Source organism: Phyllostomus hastatus, unplaced genomic scaffold, assembly GCF_019186645.2.
Source record: "Phyllostomus hastatus isolate PE091 unplaced genomic scaffold, TTU_PhHast_1.1 phas_contig_5, whole genome shotgun sequence".
Classification (NCBI taxonomy): Eukaryota; Metazoa; Chordata; class Mammalia; order Chiroptera; family Phyllostomidae; genus Phyllostomus; species Phyllostomus hastatus.
The window spans coordinates 3833826-3856033 of NW_025333897.1; the positions used below are offsets into that span (position 1 = coordinate 3833826).

Here is a 22208-nt window from a genome sequence, read left to right on the forward strand (position 1 = left end):
TACATTCAAGTCTTTAATCCATTTTGAGTTAATTTTTGTGTATGGTGTAAGATTCTTTTGCATAAGGATAGCCAGTTTTCCAAACAGCATTTCTTGAAGAGACTATCCTCTCTTTGTGGTATATCCTTGGCTCCTTTATCAAAAGTAAATCAATCACATATGTATGGATTTATTTCTGTTCCATTGATGTGCCTATTTTCATGCCAGTTCCATATTATTTTGATTACTATAGCTTTGTGATATAGTTTGAAATCAGGAGGTGTGATGCCTCCAGCTTTGTTCTTCTTTCTCAGAGTTGAGTTTTTATGGTGAGAAGGTACTGAATTTTGTCAAATGCTATTTATACATCTTGGTTGTTCAGTAGCATGTTCAATTCCCATGTTTGTAAGTTTTCTTATAATTGATTTCTAATTTCATACATTATGGTCAGAAAAGATGCTTGATATGATTTCAATCTTCTTAAATTTATTGACTTATTTTGTGACCTTACATATGGTCCATCCTAAAGACTGTTCGACATGCACTTGAGAAGAATGTGCATTCTTCTGCTGTTGGATGATAAGTTCTATATTAGGTCCACCTGGTCTAACATGTAGTTTAAGTCCAATATTTCCTTACTAATATTCTGTTTTGATGATCTATCTATTGTTGGAGTATTGATTCCTCTGCTATTATTGCTGCTTCTCCCTTCAGTTGTTAATATTATATATAAGTGTGTGTGTGTGTGTGTGTGTGTATGTATATATATATATATGTATGTATATATATCTGATGTTGGGTGCATATTTACAAATATATTCTCTCGATGACCTATCATTATATAATAAACTTCTTTGTCTCTTTTACAGTTTTGACTTAAAATCTGTTTTGCCTGGTGTAAGCATAGCTACTCCTGCTTTCCATTTGCATTAAACATATTTTTCCACCCCTTCACTTTCAATCTGAGTGTGTCCTTACAGCTTAAGTAAGTCTTTTGTAGGCAGCCTAGAGTTGGGTCTTGTTTTTCTTTTACCTATTTTGCCACTCTATGTCTTTTGACTGTAGAACTTAGTCCTTTCATTTAAAGTAATTAAGTATGGACTTTTTAATTACCATTTTGTTCATTGTTTTGTAGCTGTTTTGTCGTTCCTTTCTTCATTTCTCCTTTTCTTGCTCTCCTCCTTTGTGATGGGATGATTTTTTGTAGTAGTATGCTGTGATTCTTGATTCCTTTTTTATTTTTTGTGTACATTTACTATAGGTTTTTGTTTTGTGACTACCATGAGGCTTGCATAAAACATCTTTTAACAGTCATTTAAGCTAATAACAACTTTACTTCGAGCTTCTAATCAGCTTGCATCTACATGCTCACTACAATTCCCCTTGTTAGGACACTGGTGGGTCTTGGTTAACACCAAACATATAAAACTCTATGTTTTTTACCACTGCCCCACATTTTGTTTTTGCTATCATAATTTTTATCTTTTTATATTGTGTGTCCATTAACAAATTATTGTGTAGTTATTTTAAATACTTTTGTCTTTAACCTTTTTACTGGAGTTATAAGTGATACAACCCACAACCATTACAATATTAGAGTATTCTGAATTTAACTATATATTTACCTTTACCAGTGAGTTTCATACTTTCATATGGTTTTGTTACTAATTAGCACCCATTCCTTTCAGCCTGAAGGACTCCATTTCTTGGAAGGCTGGTCCGCTGGTGATGAGCTCCTTCAGGTTTTGTTTGTCTGGAAAATACTTTATCTCTCTTTCAGTTCTGAAGGGCACTTTACCAGGTAGAGTGTTCTTAGTTGGCATCCTACTCTCTTGTGGCCTGCACTTTCCACTGAAAATTCCACTTACAATTTTATGGAGATCCCCTCATGAAGAGTTTTTGTTCTCTTTCTGTTTTAAGATTCTCTCTTAACTTTTGACAACTTAATGATAATGTGTGGTGGTATGGGTCTCTTTAGATTAATCCCATTTGGTGCTCTGGACTTCCTGAATCTGGATGTCTGTTTCTTTCCCGAGGTTAAGGAACTTTTCAGCCATTGTTTCTTTGCTAAGCTTTCTGTTCCTCTCTCTCCTCTCCTTCTAAGACCTCTGTGATATGTATATTCCTCTGCTTGATGGTATTCCTTAAGTCCCTTACGCTGTCTTTACTTTTTTCATTTTTTCTTTTTTGATCCTCTAATTGGATGGATACCACTGCCCTGTCTTCAAGTTCGCTGGTCCTTTTCCCTCTTGCTCTAGTCAACTCTGGAACCCTTCCATTGAAATTTTCAATTGAGTTACTGTGTTCTTCAGGTTTATGATTTGTTTGTTACCTTTTTATATGTTCTCTCACTGTTGAAATTCTCACTTGTTCATGCACTGTTTTCCTGACTTCGATGAGCATCTTTATGACTATTTTGAACTCTCTATTGAGTAGATCACTTATCTCCATTTCATTAAGACTGATTTCTGAAGATTAATTTTGTTCTTCTGTTTGAAACATATTTCTTTCTTCATTTGCCTTAACTCTCTGTGTTGGTTTTGCAGCTACCTCTCCCAGTCTTGACAGAAGGGTCCATTGTAAAAGATAAATCTCATCAGTCAGCCTAATGATCTTCTGTTGGAGATGAACCTTATCAATCAGCCCAGTTGGAGTTCCCGGTTGCCTTTCAAACCTCTGTCCACTGTCTTTGTTCTTAGTGGCTCCCATTAGTTGAGAGTGTACCAAGACCCACCAGTGTCCCAGTGAGGGTGAATGCAGTCTGCATCTAGATGCAGGATGATTAGAGGCCAGGCAGCAGCTAGGAAAGTATGCAATTATACCTTTCTGAGACAAGAAGGTGGGAGATGGTCATTTTTGCCTGCTTCCTTTGTGCTGAGCCTAGGTATATAGTTGAGTCCATTTAAAAATTGTTTCTTTGTTTGCTGTAAAGTTGTGTGGGACTCATAAATGCAAGCCCCAATAACTAGAGTTAGGTGATTTGAGGTCAGTATAAACTAGTCTGCCTTCTTTTGGAAGCTAGTGAACTGACAAACAACAGTTGTAAACTTGAGGAACAAGACTGAGAATGGAGCAGCTACATGGACTTTCATTCTTCAACTTTACATAAACTTCTGTACTGTCCCAATTTTTTTTTGTTATCCTTGCCCTAGAATATGCTTATTGATTTTAGAGAGAAGAAAAGGGAGGGAGAGAGATAGAGAGAAACATTGATGTGAGAGAGAAACATCGATTGGTTGCCTTGCACAGGCACCCCCGACCATGGACCATACTCAAAACCCAGGCATTTGCCCTCACTGGGAATTGAACCCATGACCTTTAGGTTTACAGGAAAATGCTCCACCCAACTGAGTCACACTGGCTAGGGCAGTCCTACTTTTTTATAAAGAGCCTTTACTGCCTTTGTTAGGAGAAAGGAGGGAAGAAAGGGAGGAAGTGAGTGAGGGAAAGAAGGGAGAAAACAAAGTGAGGAGGTGGAAGGAAGAAGGAAGCAGAAAGGTCCCTAGAAATACTGTGCTTTGTCATTTTATACCAAATTTTGTAATAGATATGAACCCCTCATATTCAGAAATTAAACTTAAAAGGAAGGGTTAAAAAAATCTGAAAACTGATTTTTCTTCATTGGAAACATTACCTCTTCCTTGGATAAATGCCTGAATTTTGTTTGATATCTGCTCAGTTCTACATTCAAACGGTGGACAGTCATTTTCAACCCATCATTTTCATCCACTAGTTCTTGAGTTTGTTTTCTTAGAGAAAATAATTCAGGTGCAGCAACTACTGAAAAAAAAATTACACTATAAGAACTTGTGTCAGATTAATTAAGATTTTATATAAATTGCTAACTACCTGCCATTTTTTTCTTTTAGGCTCACAGAGGCTCTGAATGACAAATATATAGGTATAAATGAATAATAATTTCTAAGTTTTTTAATACTAAGTAGTCAACACTTTGGAAGTTTGTGGAAGTTTTTACATGTACTATTAATTAAGTCAAAATGAAAACTTTACATTGAAAAGGAAAAGTAATTGTTTCCAATGATATCTAAATATTTGCCTTGCAAATCATACAGAATGGAAAATTTATTAGAATAACCTTTACAAATAATAGCAATGTCTATTAGAAAACATAATAGAAAATAGATTCCACAAAGTAATAATACAAATAATATAAAGTATCTAGAAATAAATGTGCATAAGACAAAAAATATGCAGAGTAAATATGAAGAAAATGACATCATCTCTGTTCAGGCAATAATATTAGTCCTATGTAAATAGATAAATGTATAGAGACAACATTAGCAAATATTTATATAATCTTACAGGTAAAAAGGGAGTAAGTCATAAAAATTATTTCATAGATTTAGTTAAATTATCAACAAACTGAGAAAATATTACATATATGACAAAGGCTAATATCCTTAATACATAAAGAGCTCCTATGAACCATGAGAAAAAGCCAAGTATCTTAATATAAAGTGGGAAAATTGATATTTTAAAGATTTTATTCATTTATTTTTAGGGAGAGGGGACAGGAAAGAGAAAGAGAGGGAGAGAAATATCAATGTGTAGTTGACTCTTATGCACCCCTCACTGGGGACCTGGCCCGCACCCCAGGCCCGCACCCTAACTGGGCATCGAGCCAGTGACCCTTTGATTTGCAGGCTAGCACTCAGTGCACTGAGCCACACTAGCCAGGGCAAAAATGGGAAAATTTGAAAATGGAAAATAAAGTGATCTGCAAAGATATGAATATTTAAGCTCATCAATAATAAAAAGAAATACAAATTAAAATGTGATTCCTTCTTCTTTTTCCTATCAAATTAGAAAGAAAAATATAATCCTCATCATTGGTAAATACGTAGTAAAAGGCACTTTATACACTGCTCAGTGGGATAAAAACTGATATGAAATATATGTAAAGTTAATCTCCTAAACATCAGATCCAGAAGTATTGGAATTTCTTTAGCACAACAATAATGATAGAGCAGATAAAATCAAATTACAAGTATAAGGATATTAATGAAAACATTATAACACAAAATATGAACATTAATAACAAATATTATAACCTAAAATATTAACTCTCAAAATAAATAAGAAAATGAGTGACGCCCTGTTTGTTCCTTTAATAAAAGAACTGTATAGCTGTCCCCACCTTCCTGACAGGATGCTTGCTCAGCCTCCTTCAGCTGTCCATTTTCTTTTTGCATTCTCTTAAGTTTTTTCATTTCTTGTTTTACCATGTTAAGTTCAAGAGTAAGGGTTTGGTTTGTACTGTTCACATGCAAATTTTCTTCTTTTAATTCCTCAAACTTTTCTTTGGTTATTTCTATCCATTGTTGACGTATTTTACCAATTATATCTGAAAAGGTACAGGGAAAGGGAAAATGTTTTAAAACAGTAACTGACATTTACAATTTTACGTCAACATTACACAAGATCTCATTTGAAAAGCCATGTGTGCAACCACTTCCTGTCAGGCCTCACGCTGTGTTCTTTGGTCCTGGGAGAAAGAATGGCCTGTATAAGAAAGAATGATTGGTCTGGTGAGACTACAGTGGATGACAGGAAGAGAGGTGACAGAGGGGGAAGCGGGAACCAGAGGAGGCCACCAGGAACCAGAAAGCCTTTTAGGCAGAGGTGTGAAAAGGAAGAGGCTCTACTCTCAGATGAATCTGTCACGCCAGCAGCAAAGAAAGTGAATGAATGAGGCCCAGCCCAGAAGGGCTCTGAGGGGCAGCACTATGGTGGGGATAGAGAGGAAGGGTTATATGGAAGAAGGATTCAGGGATAAGACCAAACAGGGTTCAATAGCTGACTAGGTGTGGACAGTGAGGGAGAGGAAAATCAAGGATGAGCACCAAGATCTGTGGTTTGGAAGACACTTAGCCAGACAAGGAACACAAATGGAGCAATGGAAGGTAAGCTCAGTTTAGGAGACAGGCCCAAAGCTCTGAAGGCAGCCTCAGCTGATGAGACGGGTGCCACCAGCATGCGGGCACTACCTGATGGCACCAGGGAGAGAAGAAAACCAGCAATAACGAAGGATTTTAAGAAGAAATAGTAAGGAAGATAGGAAGAAAACAGAGAGTGATGTTCCACATTTTAAGATATGCTCACAGAGGTAAAAAAAGGTGAAAGCCACAATGAGCTCCCTGGCCAGGGCATGCTTCCGGCAGTAGAAACAAGAAGCAGAGCTTCTGTGGACCGACAAGCATGTGAGGGCTGGTGGCTCTAGACAGTAGATTCAATGCACACCCCAGCGGATAGACAAGGGCTAGGGAGGGGACTGTGACTCCAGATAACCTCCCCTGGCCCCTGATACCCATATATCTGGTCCTTAGAACAAGAAAGGAAAGGCTAAGCAGTGAGTAACTCCACAGCTACACTGAGAAAGAGAGGGGAACCATGAGGAATCCCAGAAAGAAAACAGCTGAGATTAGGTTGAAGACAGAAGCTGCAACCTAAAATATGCCAGGAGACGTCAGCTACAAAAGGTGGGGATGCCTTGCCCTAGCAGGAAGTGGGAACTGAAAGGGCCTAGAAAGGACTAATGAGGAGTCCAGTTAGAGCACCAGATGGGGCTCAAACCCCTGGGCCAGGCAGCTGACAGCAGAGATGCATGCCCCTTGGCAGGCAGTACCTATAGGCACTGAGGTCCGAGAGGCAGGGTGGGCTCAAAGGCCCGGCAGTCACTGGAAACAGGCTGTACAATTGGCAGCCTGGCTGGCTTCCCCATCGGAGCAGCCTGCAGTAAGCAGATACAGCATCCCTGAGCAGACTAACAGGGACTCTCAGGGACTCTCAGGAACTAGGGCAGGCATACCACCAAGAACCATCAAGTGTCTGAACCATGAGAAGCCCCAAAGTCAAATAACAGGAGAGAGAGGCTGGCACAAAAACTATAAGATTTTGGAATGAGTACATTTAATATTCTCAGAGAGATGCTTATCAATACCTCATAGAAATCATGTAAGCATCTTAAATAATACATCAATTCAAAGGATGGCTGAGTGGCAGAATACATACAATGGCAAATGACCCCATGGGCTAGAAGTTAGAGCCCTAGCAAACTCCCACGATATAGCACCAAAAACACTAAGAATGGGTGAAATTCAAGTCAATCCCACATGGAGGACAGACTTAAAAGTCTTGATTCCCAATATGGTTTTCAAATAGTGATGTGAAGCATAACAGGCAAAAATTACAAAATGCACTTTGAAAGCTACTGAAGCTCCAAAATGAAAAGTACATCAGAAAACATCTCTAGACCATATGCTGCCTCCACGCCCCAGAGAACAGCCCTTATTTGCATATACCTACCCTCCAAGGGTCTAAGCACACCCCACAGGTCCCTCTACCCACCATCACCCAGGGTCTGAGCACACCCCTGGGGACATACTTCCACCATCCAATGTTTGAATGTTTGGACCACCTCTCTCTCTCTCATTTTTAAAAAAAGATTTCTTTATTTTTAGAGAGAGAGAAAGGAAGGAAAAAAGGGAGAGAAACATTGATCAGTTGTCTTCACACACAACCTGACCAGAGACAGGCCAAAACTCAGGCACGTGCCCTGACTGGGAACTGAACCGGAGACAACTGTCGCTTTGTGGGACAACACTCAGCCAACTGAACCATGACAGTCAGGGCTGGACCCTCTCTTTTGAGGCGAAGGTGGAAGTTCAATAACTGCAACCTTTTCCCAATTCCAGTAGTGGGACAGAACCAGCAGCTTTTGTAGGGGAAAAAAAAAAACACCCTTTATTTTATTTTTAAAAATTTTTAATAAAGATTTTATTTATTTTATTTTTAGACAGAGGAGAGGGGAGGGAGAAAGTGAGGGAGAAAAACATCAATGCGTTGTTGCCTCTTGCACACCCCTAATGGGGACCTGGCCTGAAACCCAGGCATGTGCCCTGACTGGGAACTGAACTGGCGACCCTTTGGTTCACAGGCCAGCACTCAATCCACTGAGCTACGCCAGCCAGAGAGAGACCTTTATTTTAGATGAGATTACTCTGGGTATTCTATAAAATTATAAGCTTTTCAATCATAATGAAAATCAAAAGGTAAATACCTGGGGAGGGTGGAGGTTTTCCACATAATGGTGGTTTTTCATCCTGGGTGGGGAGAAAAAACATGAGCCTAATAAATCGAGAGTCTTAGCATCTTCTGTTCAAACTTTCTACCTTTTTGCCTGTGAGTTCAGACAGGCGCTGTGTCCTTATATGTAGGGCCCATCAGTAACAGGCCATCAGTTCACATGCTAAACCATGTGATACAGCGGCAAGTGCTGAGCAGAGACATGCAAAACAAACGCCAACCGGGCCTACTCTCCTTGGGGTGTGCAAGAAGACCCCATAAACTGCAGAGAAGCATGTTTTCAGGGTACTCAGAAAAGAATGTAAGATCTTGTTTTTCAACACAAAACTTTGAAGAAAGGGAAACCTTTGAACTTTTGTTAATTTTTCCATTACACATCAGTCTAATATTAAGCTTCTAACTGCTGCTGAGAAAGTAGATGGGGTTATCAATTAATTCTACTGACAAATGTTTAATTTTTAAATTCCTATGACATCACACAAAACTCAAATTAGAACTATTTCTATATTTGCAAATTAGTTATTATCTATTCATTTCACAAGTTACATAAGTGATTTCTAAACTCTCAATACATTACTTTCACTTTTAAAATGTGGAAAATATGAATTTCTTCAAATTTTTTAAGTATTTAAAAAGAAACTTTTAATCAGAAAGAACTCTTAAGGGAAGATTTTTCTCCACAAATCACAAAAGTGGTTTAAAAATTATGGTGGAAATTTAATCTATTGAGAAAACCAGTTTTTAAAAAAGTAATCTTACCTTTAAATTCAGAACAGAATATTCGCCATCTGATTTAAAGAAGAAAGGAAAAAAATTAAAAGCAGATAAAGACATTTGACAATAAGAGCACAATCACAGAAACTCACTTTCTACCGATGAGCTAAACAAAGCAGGGTGCCCGCTCTGAACTGCTCATCTTTGTCTGTCCTGCTCATTCCCAAGCAGCCTCAGCAGCTCACAGGACTGGAGCACCAAGGCCAAATTCCTTAGAGTGACTCTGAGCCCTTTCCATGCAGGGCTCCTCTCCAACTTTCCCACATGTCCCCCACCCCTGTGCTCTCTCCACCGGATCCACCTGCCATTCCCCAAATGGGATGGGCCTACCCTGCCTGGAGGTGCCATCTGACTTTGTCAGAAAAGTAGCTGTTTCTTGAAGCAAACTGCCCCAGTGACACAGATGAAAACAAATCTTGCCCAGTAACTCATTTTTACCTTACAAATACACATTCATGACTAAGATCCTCCTTGAAGTGGGCCACCTTACAACCCACTTTGCCAGTACCCTTTGTTGCAGTAAAAAGTTGGACTTTCAACTTTTTAGAAATTGTTTGCTTTTAACTTTCCATGATTAATTTGCAGAACAGAAATAACTGGCTGAAAAATAAATTAGAAACAAATATGCAAAAAAGTAGAAAAAACTTACAGAATTCAAAGAAACAGACAATGCTTAAATACTTCTTGGTTCATCACAATTACCAACACTTTGACACTTACCAATGAAGAGCTTATTTTTGACCAAAAGTCACCTAATCCACTATTTTTGACCAAATTGTTTTTTTTCCTTTTCCTTTTTAAATTTTTAAAAATGTTTTCCAATTAAAGTTGACATTCATTATTCATAAAACTGTTTTTGCTAAGTGTCTTGTGGCAGCCTGGACTGGGGTACTGGGTGAAACCCTACCTGGTCCTTCCAGCCTCACACCCTCTCTCCCTGACACCTTCCACAGCTGTCAGGCGATGTTGGCCACGCTCTGGTCTCCACGCCCACCTCTGCCCCGGCAGCTCGCCACCGGCACATCCTCCCTTGCAACCAGAATGTGAGGATAAAGCCTGTGGCTCCATCATTTCTGGCACAGAGTAGGTGCTGAATAAGTTTCTGATAAGCAAATGTTTAAACTGATACAAAAATAACTTACATTTTAAATAACTCTTTTACAACAGTCTTGATTTGGTATATTACAACGCTATATCAGATATACTGCTTTCATATTTAATGGAATCTTTTTATGTCCCCCTTAAATTCTTCACAAAATAAAGCTGGGGGAAGGCAGGGAATTAAATGAAGAAAAACAGGCTTCCAGTAAAAATGGCAGAGTAGGTAAATGAAGCACCAACATCTTCCTGTCACCATTTCAAACTTACAACTAAACTACAGACCAACCATCACTGAGAACCACCTGAAGTCTAGCTGAACAGAAGTCCTATAACTAAGGAGATGTGGAAGAAGCCATATAGAGACTGGTAGGAGGCACAGAAATACAGGACAGTCAGGTCCCACACCCACGTAGGGAGTTAAGATTCAAGAGGAATAGCTCAGCTGCTGAGGTCCCCCCTACAGAGTGAGGGGTCCCAGCCTTACACCAGGACTCCCAGCCCAGGGTTCTAGTGCCAGAAAGAGAAGTCCTAATAACTTCTGGCTACAAAAATCAGTAAGGATTGTGGCTGAGTGAGACAGAGGGCTTCTAGGGTCCTAGGCGTTCCTTTTAAAGGGCCTGCACATGGAGTTACTCCTGATGGACTCACTTGCTCTGAGCTCCAGTGCTGGGGCAGCAGCTCAAAAGGGGTCAGAGACATAGGGGTAGGAACTGAACTGTCTGGCTTTGTGGTGAGGGCTGCAGAGGCAGCTTTCTCCCAGAGAAAAGTGCTGGCGGAACACATTGTTCCTTTGCTGAGCCCTCACCCCACACAGCCAGCAGGCGGGCACCATATCTGAGTCTCCATCCACCTGACTCACACTGTTCACTCTTCTCTGGTGGTTCCCTGAGACTCCATCCACCCCACCTAACCTTCGGACCCACTCAAGTTACTTCCAGTGGTGTTTCCATTTAAACAGCCTATCCTGGCTCACACTTTGGACTTTGTGAAAATCTCTCAAAGGTTCACAAACCCCAAACAAGCAGCATCTGACTCAGCATGCCCTATCCCTGTTGCTAAGCAACCCTAAGCCTGGCACTAGTGGCAGCCAGCCTCAGTTCACAGCTTGGCTTCTCCTGGGCACCTCCAAACCTAGCACAAGTGGCAGCCATCTGCAGACTGCTTTGTAGTTCATGCTAGGTGGCCCACGCATGACACAAGGAGTGGCCAACCTTGGTCTGTACCACCCAGGAGGCCCCAGAGCCAGTGCATCAATCCAAAGGACAACTCCAGACCACACCAGAGTACCACCCAACCAACTCCACCAGTGACACACTCAAGGGGCGGACTCATCCGGCACCAGAGCCCCACTGAAGCATGTGCTGCTCCATGGGGTCAGCCCCTGCCCAAAAACTCGTCTGTTGTAGTCCTGGCCAGTCCTTTCAGCCAATTAGCCTGGGGAGGGGGGCTCAGTCCTTCCCACTGATGGGCCAACCACAATCAAGGCTCAACTACAGCAAGAGGGTACACACAGCCCACACTGCGGGGTGGCTAGGGAGACTGTGCCAGTGGGCCCTATAGGTCACCTACTATATAAGGCCACTGTTCAAAGCCTGGGAGGCATAGCAGCTCTATTTAATACACAGAAACAAACACAGCGAGGCTGCCAAAATGTGGAGACAAAGAAAAATGTCCCAAATGACAAAACAGGACAACACTCCAGAAAGAGAACTAAACAAAATGGAGATGAGCAATCTACCAGACAGAGTTCAAAGTACTAGTTATACGAATGCTCAGTGAACTTAAGGAAAAGAATAGGTCAACTCAACAAAGAGATAAAAACATAAATATGAAGGTAGAAAATATAAAAAGGACCAGTCAGAGATGAAGAGTACAATAACCAAATGAAGACTACAGTAAAAGAAATCAGCAGTAGAGTAGATGAAGCAGAGGATCAAATCAGCAATTTGGAAGAGAAAGAAGCAAAAAATACCCAATCACAACAACAAAAAGGAAAAAGAGTCCCGCCAAAATGAGGACAGTTTAAGGGGCCCCTGGGACAACATCAAGTGTACCACCATTTGCATCATGGGGGTACCAGAAGGAACTGAAAACCTATTTGAAAATACAGTGATGGGAAACTTCCTTCAGGTGGTGAAGAACACACACAAGTTCAGGAGCACAGAGTCCAGGCCCACACCAAAGCATATCATAATTAAAAGGCCAAAGGTTAAAGACAAAGAGAGAATCTTTAATAATGGGATTTTAAAAAGCACTTATCTCAGAGGGCTGTTTTGAAAGTTAAATGTGGAATAAAATGGTTAATAACAATAGTTTTATTTTAAAATACTGTGTTTTAAAAATATTACTAAGATAATAATGGTCAAAATTGTAGGAAACTAGAATCAGCTATATAAAAAAGGAAAATTCAAATATAATTGCTATTACCACAAACTGTTTTCTAGGAAAGCTCAAAATGGTACACAAAATAAGTGAAGGGACATAAAAAGAATTCCTCAGGCTTTTTTCCCCACTCATGTACTGACAGGTCCTAAGTCTGACTGCAAATCTTGGCTACTGTGAATTACATTGCAATAAATAGGGATGTTACCGAACATCACTTTGGGTTCTGCTGCCCACTGCCCACCCTCCAGAGGCAAACATTTCAGAGGCAAAGGTTTGATGATAAAAGAAAGGAGTCTTTATTCAAAAGCATATACTGAAGCCTATCAAGTCACAGCTTTAATCACTTAAGCCTATCTATTAAGGCTAAACTCTAACACTTGAGTTGTCCTGTCTTTTTTCCTGTTAGTTTCTACAGTGTCTTGTTTCTATATGGTTAGTTTACAAAATAAAAACAACATAATATACAAAAACTACACAGTTCTGGAAGAATGACAGGCTTTTGCCTCACAGCCTGTTCCCTGGAGAACACTGAAAAAATACGCCTGCCACCCTCTGCCAGGCCAGCCTGGAGTTCCTACCCATAGAAAATGCAATCCTTTGGGAAATGCAGGCACAGCAGCACAGTCGTCTAGTCTCCTTCTGGAAGAACAGCCTGAGAGCGTGAGACTGACAGCCCCACCTCAGGAGCCAGGGAGTTCCAGCGAGCCTCTGAGCCTCCCAGTTAGAGAGAGCCAGGGCTCTTTTTTTCCCCCCACTGGCTCTGGAAGATCTCGGCTTCTGCCAAAGACAGAATCTTAAAAGCAGCAAGACAAAAGCAGTTAGTTACTTGTTATGGAGTTCCCAGAAAACTGTCAGCTGAGTTCTCCACAGAAACTTTGCAAACAGGAAGAGACTGGCACAAAATATTCAAATTGATGCAAAGCAGAGACCTACAACCAAGACTACTCTACCCAGCAAAGCTGTCATTTATAATCAAGGGACACAGAAACATCTTCCCAGACAAGAAAAAGTTATTGTTGATCACCACCAAATCAGTACTACATGAAATGTTAAAGGGTCTTCTTTAAGAAGGGAAAACCACATAAAAAATATGAACAATAAAATGGCAATAAATACATATCTATCATATCTACTTTATTTATTTTTCTAAGATTTTATTTACTTTTAAAGAAAGAAGAAAGGAGGGAGAAAGAGAGGGAAAGAAACTTTAGTGTGCGAGAGAAACATCAGTTGGTTGCCTCTTGCACAACTCTAACTGGGGACCTGGCCTGCAACCCAGGAATGTGCCCCAACTGGGAATAAAACCTGTGACCTTTTCAGTTCCCAGAATGACACTTAACCTACTGAGCCATACCAGCCAGGGCTCAATAGTTACTTTAAATGAAAATGGATTAAATGCTCCAATCACTGCCCTGGCTGGTGTGGCTCAGTGGATTGAGTGCGGGCTGTCAACCAAAGGGTCACCAGTTTGATTCCCAGTCAGGGAACATGCCTGGGTTGCAGGCCAAATACCCAGTAGGGGCTGTGTGAGAGGCAACCACATGCTGATGTTTCTCTCCCTCTCTTTCTTTCTTCCTTCCCCTCTCTCTAAAAATAAAATAAATAAAATTTCTAAAAACATTTTTTTAAATGCTCCAATCAAAAGACAAAGGGTAGCTAAATGGATTAAAAAAAAAAGACTATACATATACTGTTGACAAGACACTCCAGATAGAAAGACACACACAGACTTAAAGTAAAGGGATGGAAAAAGATATTCATGAAAATGGAAATTAAAAAAGCTGTGGTACCAATACTTATACCAAATACAAAACAGACTTTAAAACAAAGGCTGTAAAAGAGATAAAGAAGAATCCAGCAATTCCACTTCTGGGTATTTATTCAAGGATATCTAAAACACTAAATTGAAAAGACATATTTTTTAAATGAATAAATAAATAAATAAATACATGAAAAGAAAAGACCTATACACCCATATGTTCACTGCAGCATTATTTACAATAGTCAAGATATGGAAGCAACCTAAGTGTCCATCAACAGGTACATAAATAAAGAAGTGGTGCATTTAGACAATGGAATATAACTCGGCCATAAAAAAAATGAAAGCTTGTCATTTGTGACAACATGGATGGGCTTAGAGGTACTGAGCTGAGTAAAGTCAGCCAGACAGAGAAGACAAATACCATATAACTTCACCTATATGTGGACTGTAAAGAACAAAGTAAATAAACAAACAGAAAAGAAACAGACTCATAGATACAGAAAACATTTTGATGGTTGTCAGAAGGGAGGGTGAATGAGGGGCTGAGTGAAAAAGATGAAGGAATTAAGTACAAATTGGTAATTACAAAATAGTCATGGGGAAGTATAGTATAGAAAATATAGTTAATGATATTGTAATAACTAAATATGGTGCCAGATGGGTATTAGACTTATCAGAGTGATCATTTAGTAAGTTATATACATGTCTAATCACTGGGTTGTAAACCTGAAACTACTATATTATCAACTGTAATTACAAATAAAAATTCATTAAAAAAGGAAAAATAGAAAAATGCTGACAGTTGTAGAAGGTGGGTGATGGGCATGGGTGTTCATTTTGCTGTTCTCTCTACTATTGTACATATTTGAAAATTATGATGATAAAAGTTTTTAAGGAGCAGTTCGCCTATTTTGCCAAAGAAAAACAATGATCTCCATTTTATCTTCGTCATCAGCTTTTCAGAAAAAGAACCTGAAGAAGATTAAACTAAGACTCTGTATCACCCCAAGTTTACTTTAACACTTAATGTACACACAGATCACTGGGCTCTGTGCATGTAGAGGGTGGGGCAAAAGTGGGCTAACGGCTGTTCTGTGGGAAATAATACAATAATTAATAAATAATAATATAAAAATAAACCGTATTTTGTGTACTCATAACTGTAAACATACTTTTGCCTCACCTTGTATATATTTTCTTCTTTGTACACTTTTATTTTTTTAATTACATTTGACATTAAATATTATTTTATATTAGTTCCAAGTATATATGTGTTTATGTATTTTTAAAAGATTTTATTTATTTTTAAAGAGAGGGGAAGGGAAGGAGAAAGAGAGGGAGAGAAACATCAACATGTTGTTGTCTCTCACATGCCCCCTCCTGGGGACCTGGCCCACAACCCAGGCAGGTGCCTTGACTGGGAATCGAACCAGCAACTCTTTGGTTCGCAGGCCAGCACTCAATACACTGAGCCACACTAGGCAAGGCCTTGTATTTATATTTTAATTTCCTGTTTTCTCATTTATCATTTTTCAAGATTTCTAGAGTCTTCACCTTCTCATATGTAGGGTCTGTACAGGCAGTGGTACAAACTATTAAAATAACAACAAAGGTCTCCAGTAATGGTCATCCTACTGCATACAAGGTGCCGTGCTAGGTAATGCTCCAGACTTTAAAGAAGGAGAATTCACACTACATGAACATGTTCATGCTGTCAAAAATTCTAACAATACAGATAAATCAAAACTCCTCTATAACATAATCCTCTGAACCCTTCCCCTCCCAAGAGGTTCTTACGTGGATATGTTTCCTTTTAGATACATGTGAACATATAAAATGTCAAACATACATACAACCTCACATCCCATCCTCTTTCACGTGTATATATAACAAACAGCAGACTGTGAGGAAGGAGAAAAGCAAGGACAAAGGCCCAGTAGCAGGATGGAACATCATGCAGTTGAGGAAATAAAAGAGCACCAGAATGGCTGGAGAATGGTCAGCAGGGGCAGGCCTGCCAGGTCTTGTTGCTAAGGGAATCCAGATCCAAGTAAAAATGTGTGAGGGTACATGGGAGCACAGCACCGGATTTGTGTTTGAAAAGGCTGCTCTGGCTGCTACCGTGGTGCGAAAACATAGTGGGCATTCCATATCTATGCATATATCTGCTGGCTGAGTGAAGGAATAAACAGAATTGAATAGCAGGCAGCTGGTTGCATGGGGTCAGGAGCTGGGAGAAGAAACCTGAGCCTCACTCAATAAATGGTATTGGAAGCAGAGGGGCAGGTGTGATTACTTAGAACAGGGGTGTCAAACTCATTTTCACCGGGGGCCACAGCCTCATGGTTGCCTTCAAAGGGCTGAATGTAATTTCAACTCCTTAACAGTTAAGGAGTAGTTACAATTTTACAGTTCTAAAATTATTTTGGTTGAAGGCAACTGTGAGGCTGATGTGGCCCCCAGTGAAAATGAGTTTGACACCCCTGACTTAGAAGGATGGAGAAAAGGGCCTAGACTAGGACGGGGAGAACTCCAACAGTTTATGGACGGGTAGAGGAAAATGGGACTGCAAGGAGATGAAGAGGGGTCCCCAGGGAGGTGAGAGAGGCAAGGAGAGTGTGATCTCATGAAGCCAGAGATTATTTTAAGACAGCAGGAGCACTCATCTGTGTGGAATGCTCCATCCACAGTATTTAGCAGAATGAAGGTCACTGGTCTGGGGATTAGAGCCAAACTGGAGTGGGTAGAAAAGTCACCATCAGATGAGGAAAGGGAGAAGGTATGTGGAGATATCTTTTGACAAATTTAGCTGTGGAGGAGAAAGAAAAGCACCAGTGGGAGGGCACTATTGGGATCAAGGAAGGGAGAGGGATGCCATCCATCAGCAAGAATTTGGCAGCTCTGGCCAAGGGACTGGTACCTGGACCAAAAGACTTCAGTGTCTGGCCTTCCTGGCTGGGTACCACTAGAGCTCAGAGAGGCACACCAGGTGCACAGAGCTTGATGGCTTTAGCCTTTAGACAGTAGTTATCAGCTGGTATTTACGGAAAGCACTGTGCTTCACACATGTGACTGAATTTAGTCCTTACAATAATCAGATGAGAGGCACTCACAGACTGAGCAGAAGTGGGGTTAAGCCAAGCATCTTGTCACCTGGAAATGACAGAGTCAAGAACCAAACCACCAGAAACCAGGGTTTCAAATGTTTTGTTCAAGGATCATCACCATCAGACTCTCCAAAATGCTTCTTAAAATTAGACTTCTGGGCCCCAGCTTAGAGCCACTGAATTGGAATTTGGGATGGGTGTGGGGCCTTTTTCACAAGTGTCCAGAGGCTTTTAATGCCATAACAAAGCAAAAGTCACTGCAGAAGTGCTCCAAGTTCATGTTACCAAGTGTACCAGTTACCACTGCTTGTTAGCTCCAAATCTACCTTCACTGCTTGCATTACTGCAGTATTTCTACTTGCCAGGTGCCGCAATATAAGTTTCATCAATAGAGGGTGCTGGAAAGATCCTGGAGGAGCAGGGGCTTGGGTTCTTCATTTCAGTATGCTACCTCCCTCTTTCTCTTCCTGTTTTTCTTCCCTTTCCTAGGCGGCCAACAGCACTTCCCCATAGGTGATTTCTCCTGGCAATCCCCTGAAGACAGCTTCCTAGTGAGTTGATAGTACTCAGATAACTTCTCCATCAGCCAGTGGCCTATAGGTGCACCCTCTGTAGTGTCTGCATCTCGGCCTTGGGTGATTCTCCAAATGTGTTTCTTCCCTGGGGTGCTCTGTGTAAACTGTAGAGGGAGTAGCTAGCTGTTCCCTCTATCTGCTGTTCCTGTATTCTTTAAACTTCTCTACCCCTTAGTGGGCAGTTCTGTTATGTTAATAATTTTTTATGTTAAACTTTCCCTGTTTAAATCATCATGTGCTTTCTCCTGGTTGAATTCTGACTGATAGGTGACACATTAGGCCACAGGCAACATAGACATTAGAAAGTGGATGGACATGAATGAACACATAGATATTCAGGGTGTGTCATCAGATTTTAAAGGCCGGTAACAAAATAATGGAGAGAGCATGGTGGACAAGACATGACGTTCCAGTTGCGCACTCTGTGGAGACCACTGGTGGAGCACCGACCAGCCCCTTGCGGCAGCAGGCACCCGGGAACAGGGAAAGAGTGGGCAGAGCCTCAGAGCCTGAGCCATAACCCTCTTCAGGCTGACAGAACTGCTGAAATGGACTCCAAAGTGAGCACGACTTAACATCCATGCAATTGACTTTAGAGTAACTTATCTTCAGTGAAAGTAAAATTTAGAATATGTCTACTTGTAATAACAGAGTCACAGTACAGAGGTTCAATGGCTATATTTTCCCCCAAGTTAACAAATATTTATTACCACAAAAAGTTTTTAATATTTGAAAAGATTTTTTTACCTTTTTCTCCTGTGCACTGTGGTATAAGAGGTGAGTCTGGAAACCCATCTTGCTCGGAAATATTTTCCTCATCTTCGCTGTCCACCCCACGTGACAACGAAACCTTCTGTTACAAGAGACAAAGGGACAAACAAATGAGCAAATTTCCTCCCAGTAAACGCAAATGGCTAGTTCCACACTTTCTCCAGTGCCACCTCCTTCTCTGAGACACGAAAGGACCACACCTGGCAGGGCTGGATGAAACTCTGGGCTCCTTCATAACCCATCCATGCTGCTTCGGCAGCCTCTCTGTCTCCTTCCTGCCAAGGACCAACCCAGAAAAAGGGGGCTGCATCTGGCCTGCTGAGCATAGCACTCAATGCCAGCGCACCTTGGTACTGATGCTGTGTTATCATCTCTACGTAGGACAAGGGCTGTCGACTGTGAGAACCCGCAGTGGGGCAACTGTGTGGGGTCGAGGTCCATTATGTTCACTGGCTATGTGTGTCCACTAGAAATGTTTCCTTGTGGAGTGGAACCCTCCCCTCCTCTGCCTGTGAACATCTCCCATACAGATATCATGAATGGTGGCAGGCTGCCGAGCTGTCTGTTATATACCTGTGGGCCAGGAATGGGACCACCCTGATGAGCCAGAGACAGTTTTACTGGCAGGGCTCTGGGAAGTGGGGATAGAAGCAACCCAAGCGTCCAACAAGCTAACTGTGGTGTTCTCTGGTTGGTGTCTCTTCTGTTACCCTGGCTCTTCACTGAAATCTTACTTATGTGATCATCTTGTCTTAGTTGTGCTATGCTGTAGACAGAGAAGGGCCCTTCCAAGGCTGGCAGGGAGGTGTTGGCACTGACCCGCAAGATGCAGTGGAGTACTGCAGAGTCAAGAGCTAAGGCCGATGGAGGCTCACTCACCCTTCAAGTGGCTCCAAGGTAACCCAGCTTGGGAGCGGCAGATAGGTCTCCCACTCACCATTTGAAAGGAGAGGAAAGAAATGACTGCTCAGTTTTCATCCCTAGGAACCAGATGCTTCACTGACCCTGTCAGAGATATATTAAGCTACTCACTCCTATCAAGGAAGTGTAAAAAGTGCTAAGGGTCTCCAATGTCATCATAAAGATGCCCTACGATGGAAAACTGTTGGGCGGTACCTAGTAGTACTAAGGCTGAGAATGTAAACCTCACTCCTTCCTATACACCCTTCTGGGAAGATATACATGCATCTATGAGTGTTCATAGCAGCACTATTCCTGAGAGCCTCAAACCGGAAATAACCAAATATCCATCATCAGTAGAACACATAAGTAATTAGATGGCATAGTTGTATAATGGGATATTATGCAGCAATAGGAATGAACCAACTATGCATGCATAATAACTGAAGACTTTTCAAAAACTCCAAAGAATACATACTGTGGGATTAAATTCACAGAATTTTCAGAATAGGCAAAACTAATCCATGGTTATTTTCTACAATCTAATCTACTCTTGGAGTTAGGGCAGTGGTTAACTCTGGGGGAAGTAGTGACCTCTTCTTGGCCACACAGAGGAACTCCTAGGGTACTAATAATGTTCCTTTAAAACAAAAAAATATGATGGTGACTACTTTGTAAAAACTCATTGAACCTTACACTTAACAGTTTATATACCTTTCATGTATATTTACTACATCGATAAATAAACTAAAGAATTATGACATTATTCAAAACAACACTTTAAATGTTTTAATTTATATATTTTTTTATTTTTTTTTTTAAAGATTTCATTTATTTATTTTTTTAGAGAAGGAAGGGGGGCGGAGAGAGAGAGAGAGAGAGAGAAACATCAATGTGCGGTTGCTGGGGGTTATGGCCTGCAACCCAGGAATGTACCCTGGCTGAGAATCGAACCTGGGACACTTTGGTTCCCAGCCCGCGCTCAATCCACTGAGCTACGCCAGCCAGGGCTTAATTTATATTTTTTAAACTACCAAATACTTCTAACTGTAAAAATAACCTTGGCAACTAAAACATTTGTTTGGGCCTTAAAGGACAGGAAGAAGCAGGACAGGCCAGCCTGGCCCCAGCCCGGGAGCCAGTGGTGATGGAAGGGCCTGTCCCTTGTTTGTCCACAGCGCTTGTTCAAGGTCCCTTCATGCTCTTGCTGGGGTAGTGCACTTACTGAGATTTTAAAGAGTAAAATGTGCATGCTATAATACCTATGGTAATTATTAGAGAAAAAGATATAATTTGTGAATTAGTGGAGAGAAAGAAAAATCATCAACCCATAAGAAGTCAAGAAGAAAAGAGATACAGAACATCAGGACAAACAGGAAAGGTAAAGTAAGATGGCAAATTTAAACTCAGGCAGATCCTTACATACATTAAATACGGAAGAATTGAATGGTCCAGCAAAAAGACAAAGGAAAAGTTTGTCAAACTCAGTTAACAAAACTATAATGCTATATTAAATTGAATACATACTTTAAACAGATGAATAGTATGGTATGTGAATTATATATTTAAAACTTGTTTTTAAAAAACAGTATGTTGTTTATAAGATACAGCTAAACATAAGGACATAGAAAGTTGAAATTAAAGAATGGGTTCCCAGTCAGGGTACATTCCTGGGTTGCAGGCCATGACCCCCAGCAACCGCACATTGATGTTTCTCTCTCTCTCTCTCTCTCTCTCTCTCTATCTATCTATCTCTCTCTCTATCTCCCTCCCTTCCCTCTCTAAAACAAAATAAGTAAAATCTAAAAAAAAAAAAAAGAATGGAAAAAGTAGACCACACGAACATTAAACAAAAGGGAGACAGAGGGTGTCAGGTGAAGAGACGAAAGGCGAAACACATTTTTAGAGATAAAGAGGCTCGATTTATAGTGACTGAATGTTCAATTTACCAAGAAGATATAGTTTTAAGTTTGTGCACACCTACCAATGTAGTCAGAGGCAAAAGAATACGTGTTCTACGATTTCGTGCATATAAAGTTCAAAACACGCAAGTTTAGTCTGTGACATCAGAAGTATCCTAACACTTCAAGAAAAAAGATACTGGAAAACCTGATGGCACAGCAAGGAAGCTGCAGTGTACAGATTCTCGTGACTGTGAGAGGGACAGGACACTAACATCCAGCAGTGACTAACCTAATCACACACAGGCCACAGCCGAGAAGGGGACGGTCACCTTCCCAGGTGCCTCTTTTCGTAGTGACTATGCTAACAGAAGAACCCCACCCAAAGTGCTTACACCGTCTTCCAGGTGGAGCAACAGGAGGTGCCAGCTAGCTCCCCCTCAGGGTTGAGTCCGGGCAAGAGTGTGGTAAAAATGTGCAGTAAACCAAGGAATAACTCTGGCAGGGGACTGCTCAGGCCCGCGCCGGGTCCTTGTGGGCCCCAACACATGGTGGACCTCCCCTGACATGGTACATTAGTATAAATAAACTGAGGGTTGGTGAATCTGTGCTTCCTCACCTGTTACATGGAGGACACTCCAACACTGAAAGGTAACAGAGCTCACTCTCTTGGTGGCTCCTGCAAATTGCCTGGAGTGGCGGCTTGGCCACTGACTTGCTATCTTGGCCTTCTACTGCTACCAATCAGGGTCGAGCTCATGCAGAGGTGCTTGCCTTTAGAGCAGAGTGATAACCTACATGAAATGAACTGAGAGTGGGTATGTCTCCCTGTATAGGGTGTATACAT

At 40.9% G+C, this 22208-nt stretch overlaps 1 protein-coding gene across 4 annotated transcripts in view; it reads right to left on the reverse strand.

Moving 5' to 3' along the window:
* CEP89 (centrosomal protein 89) overlaps positions 1–22208 on the reverse strand; it is a 90026-nt gene that overhangs the window by 48616 nt on the left and 19202 nt on the right. For 3 of the 4 annotated variants that reach the window (XM_045846721.1, XM_045846723.1, XM_045846724.1), the window contains 5 exons: positions 18537–18642; positions 8845–8873; positions 8060–8102; positions 5138–5344; positions 3614–3759 (listed from right to left, as the gene is read on the reverse strand). In XM_045846721.1, the coding sequence (XP_045702677.1) occupies positions 3614–3759; positions 5138–5344; positions 8060–8102; positions 8845–8873; positions 18537–18642 (531 nt within the window). The remainder of the gene's footprint in view (positions 1–3613; positions 3760–5137; positions 5345–8059; positions 8103–8844; positions 8874–18536; positions 18643–22208) is intronic. The other variant, XM_045846722.1, reaches the window with a different exon arrangement.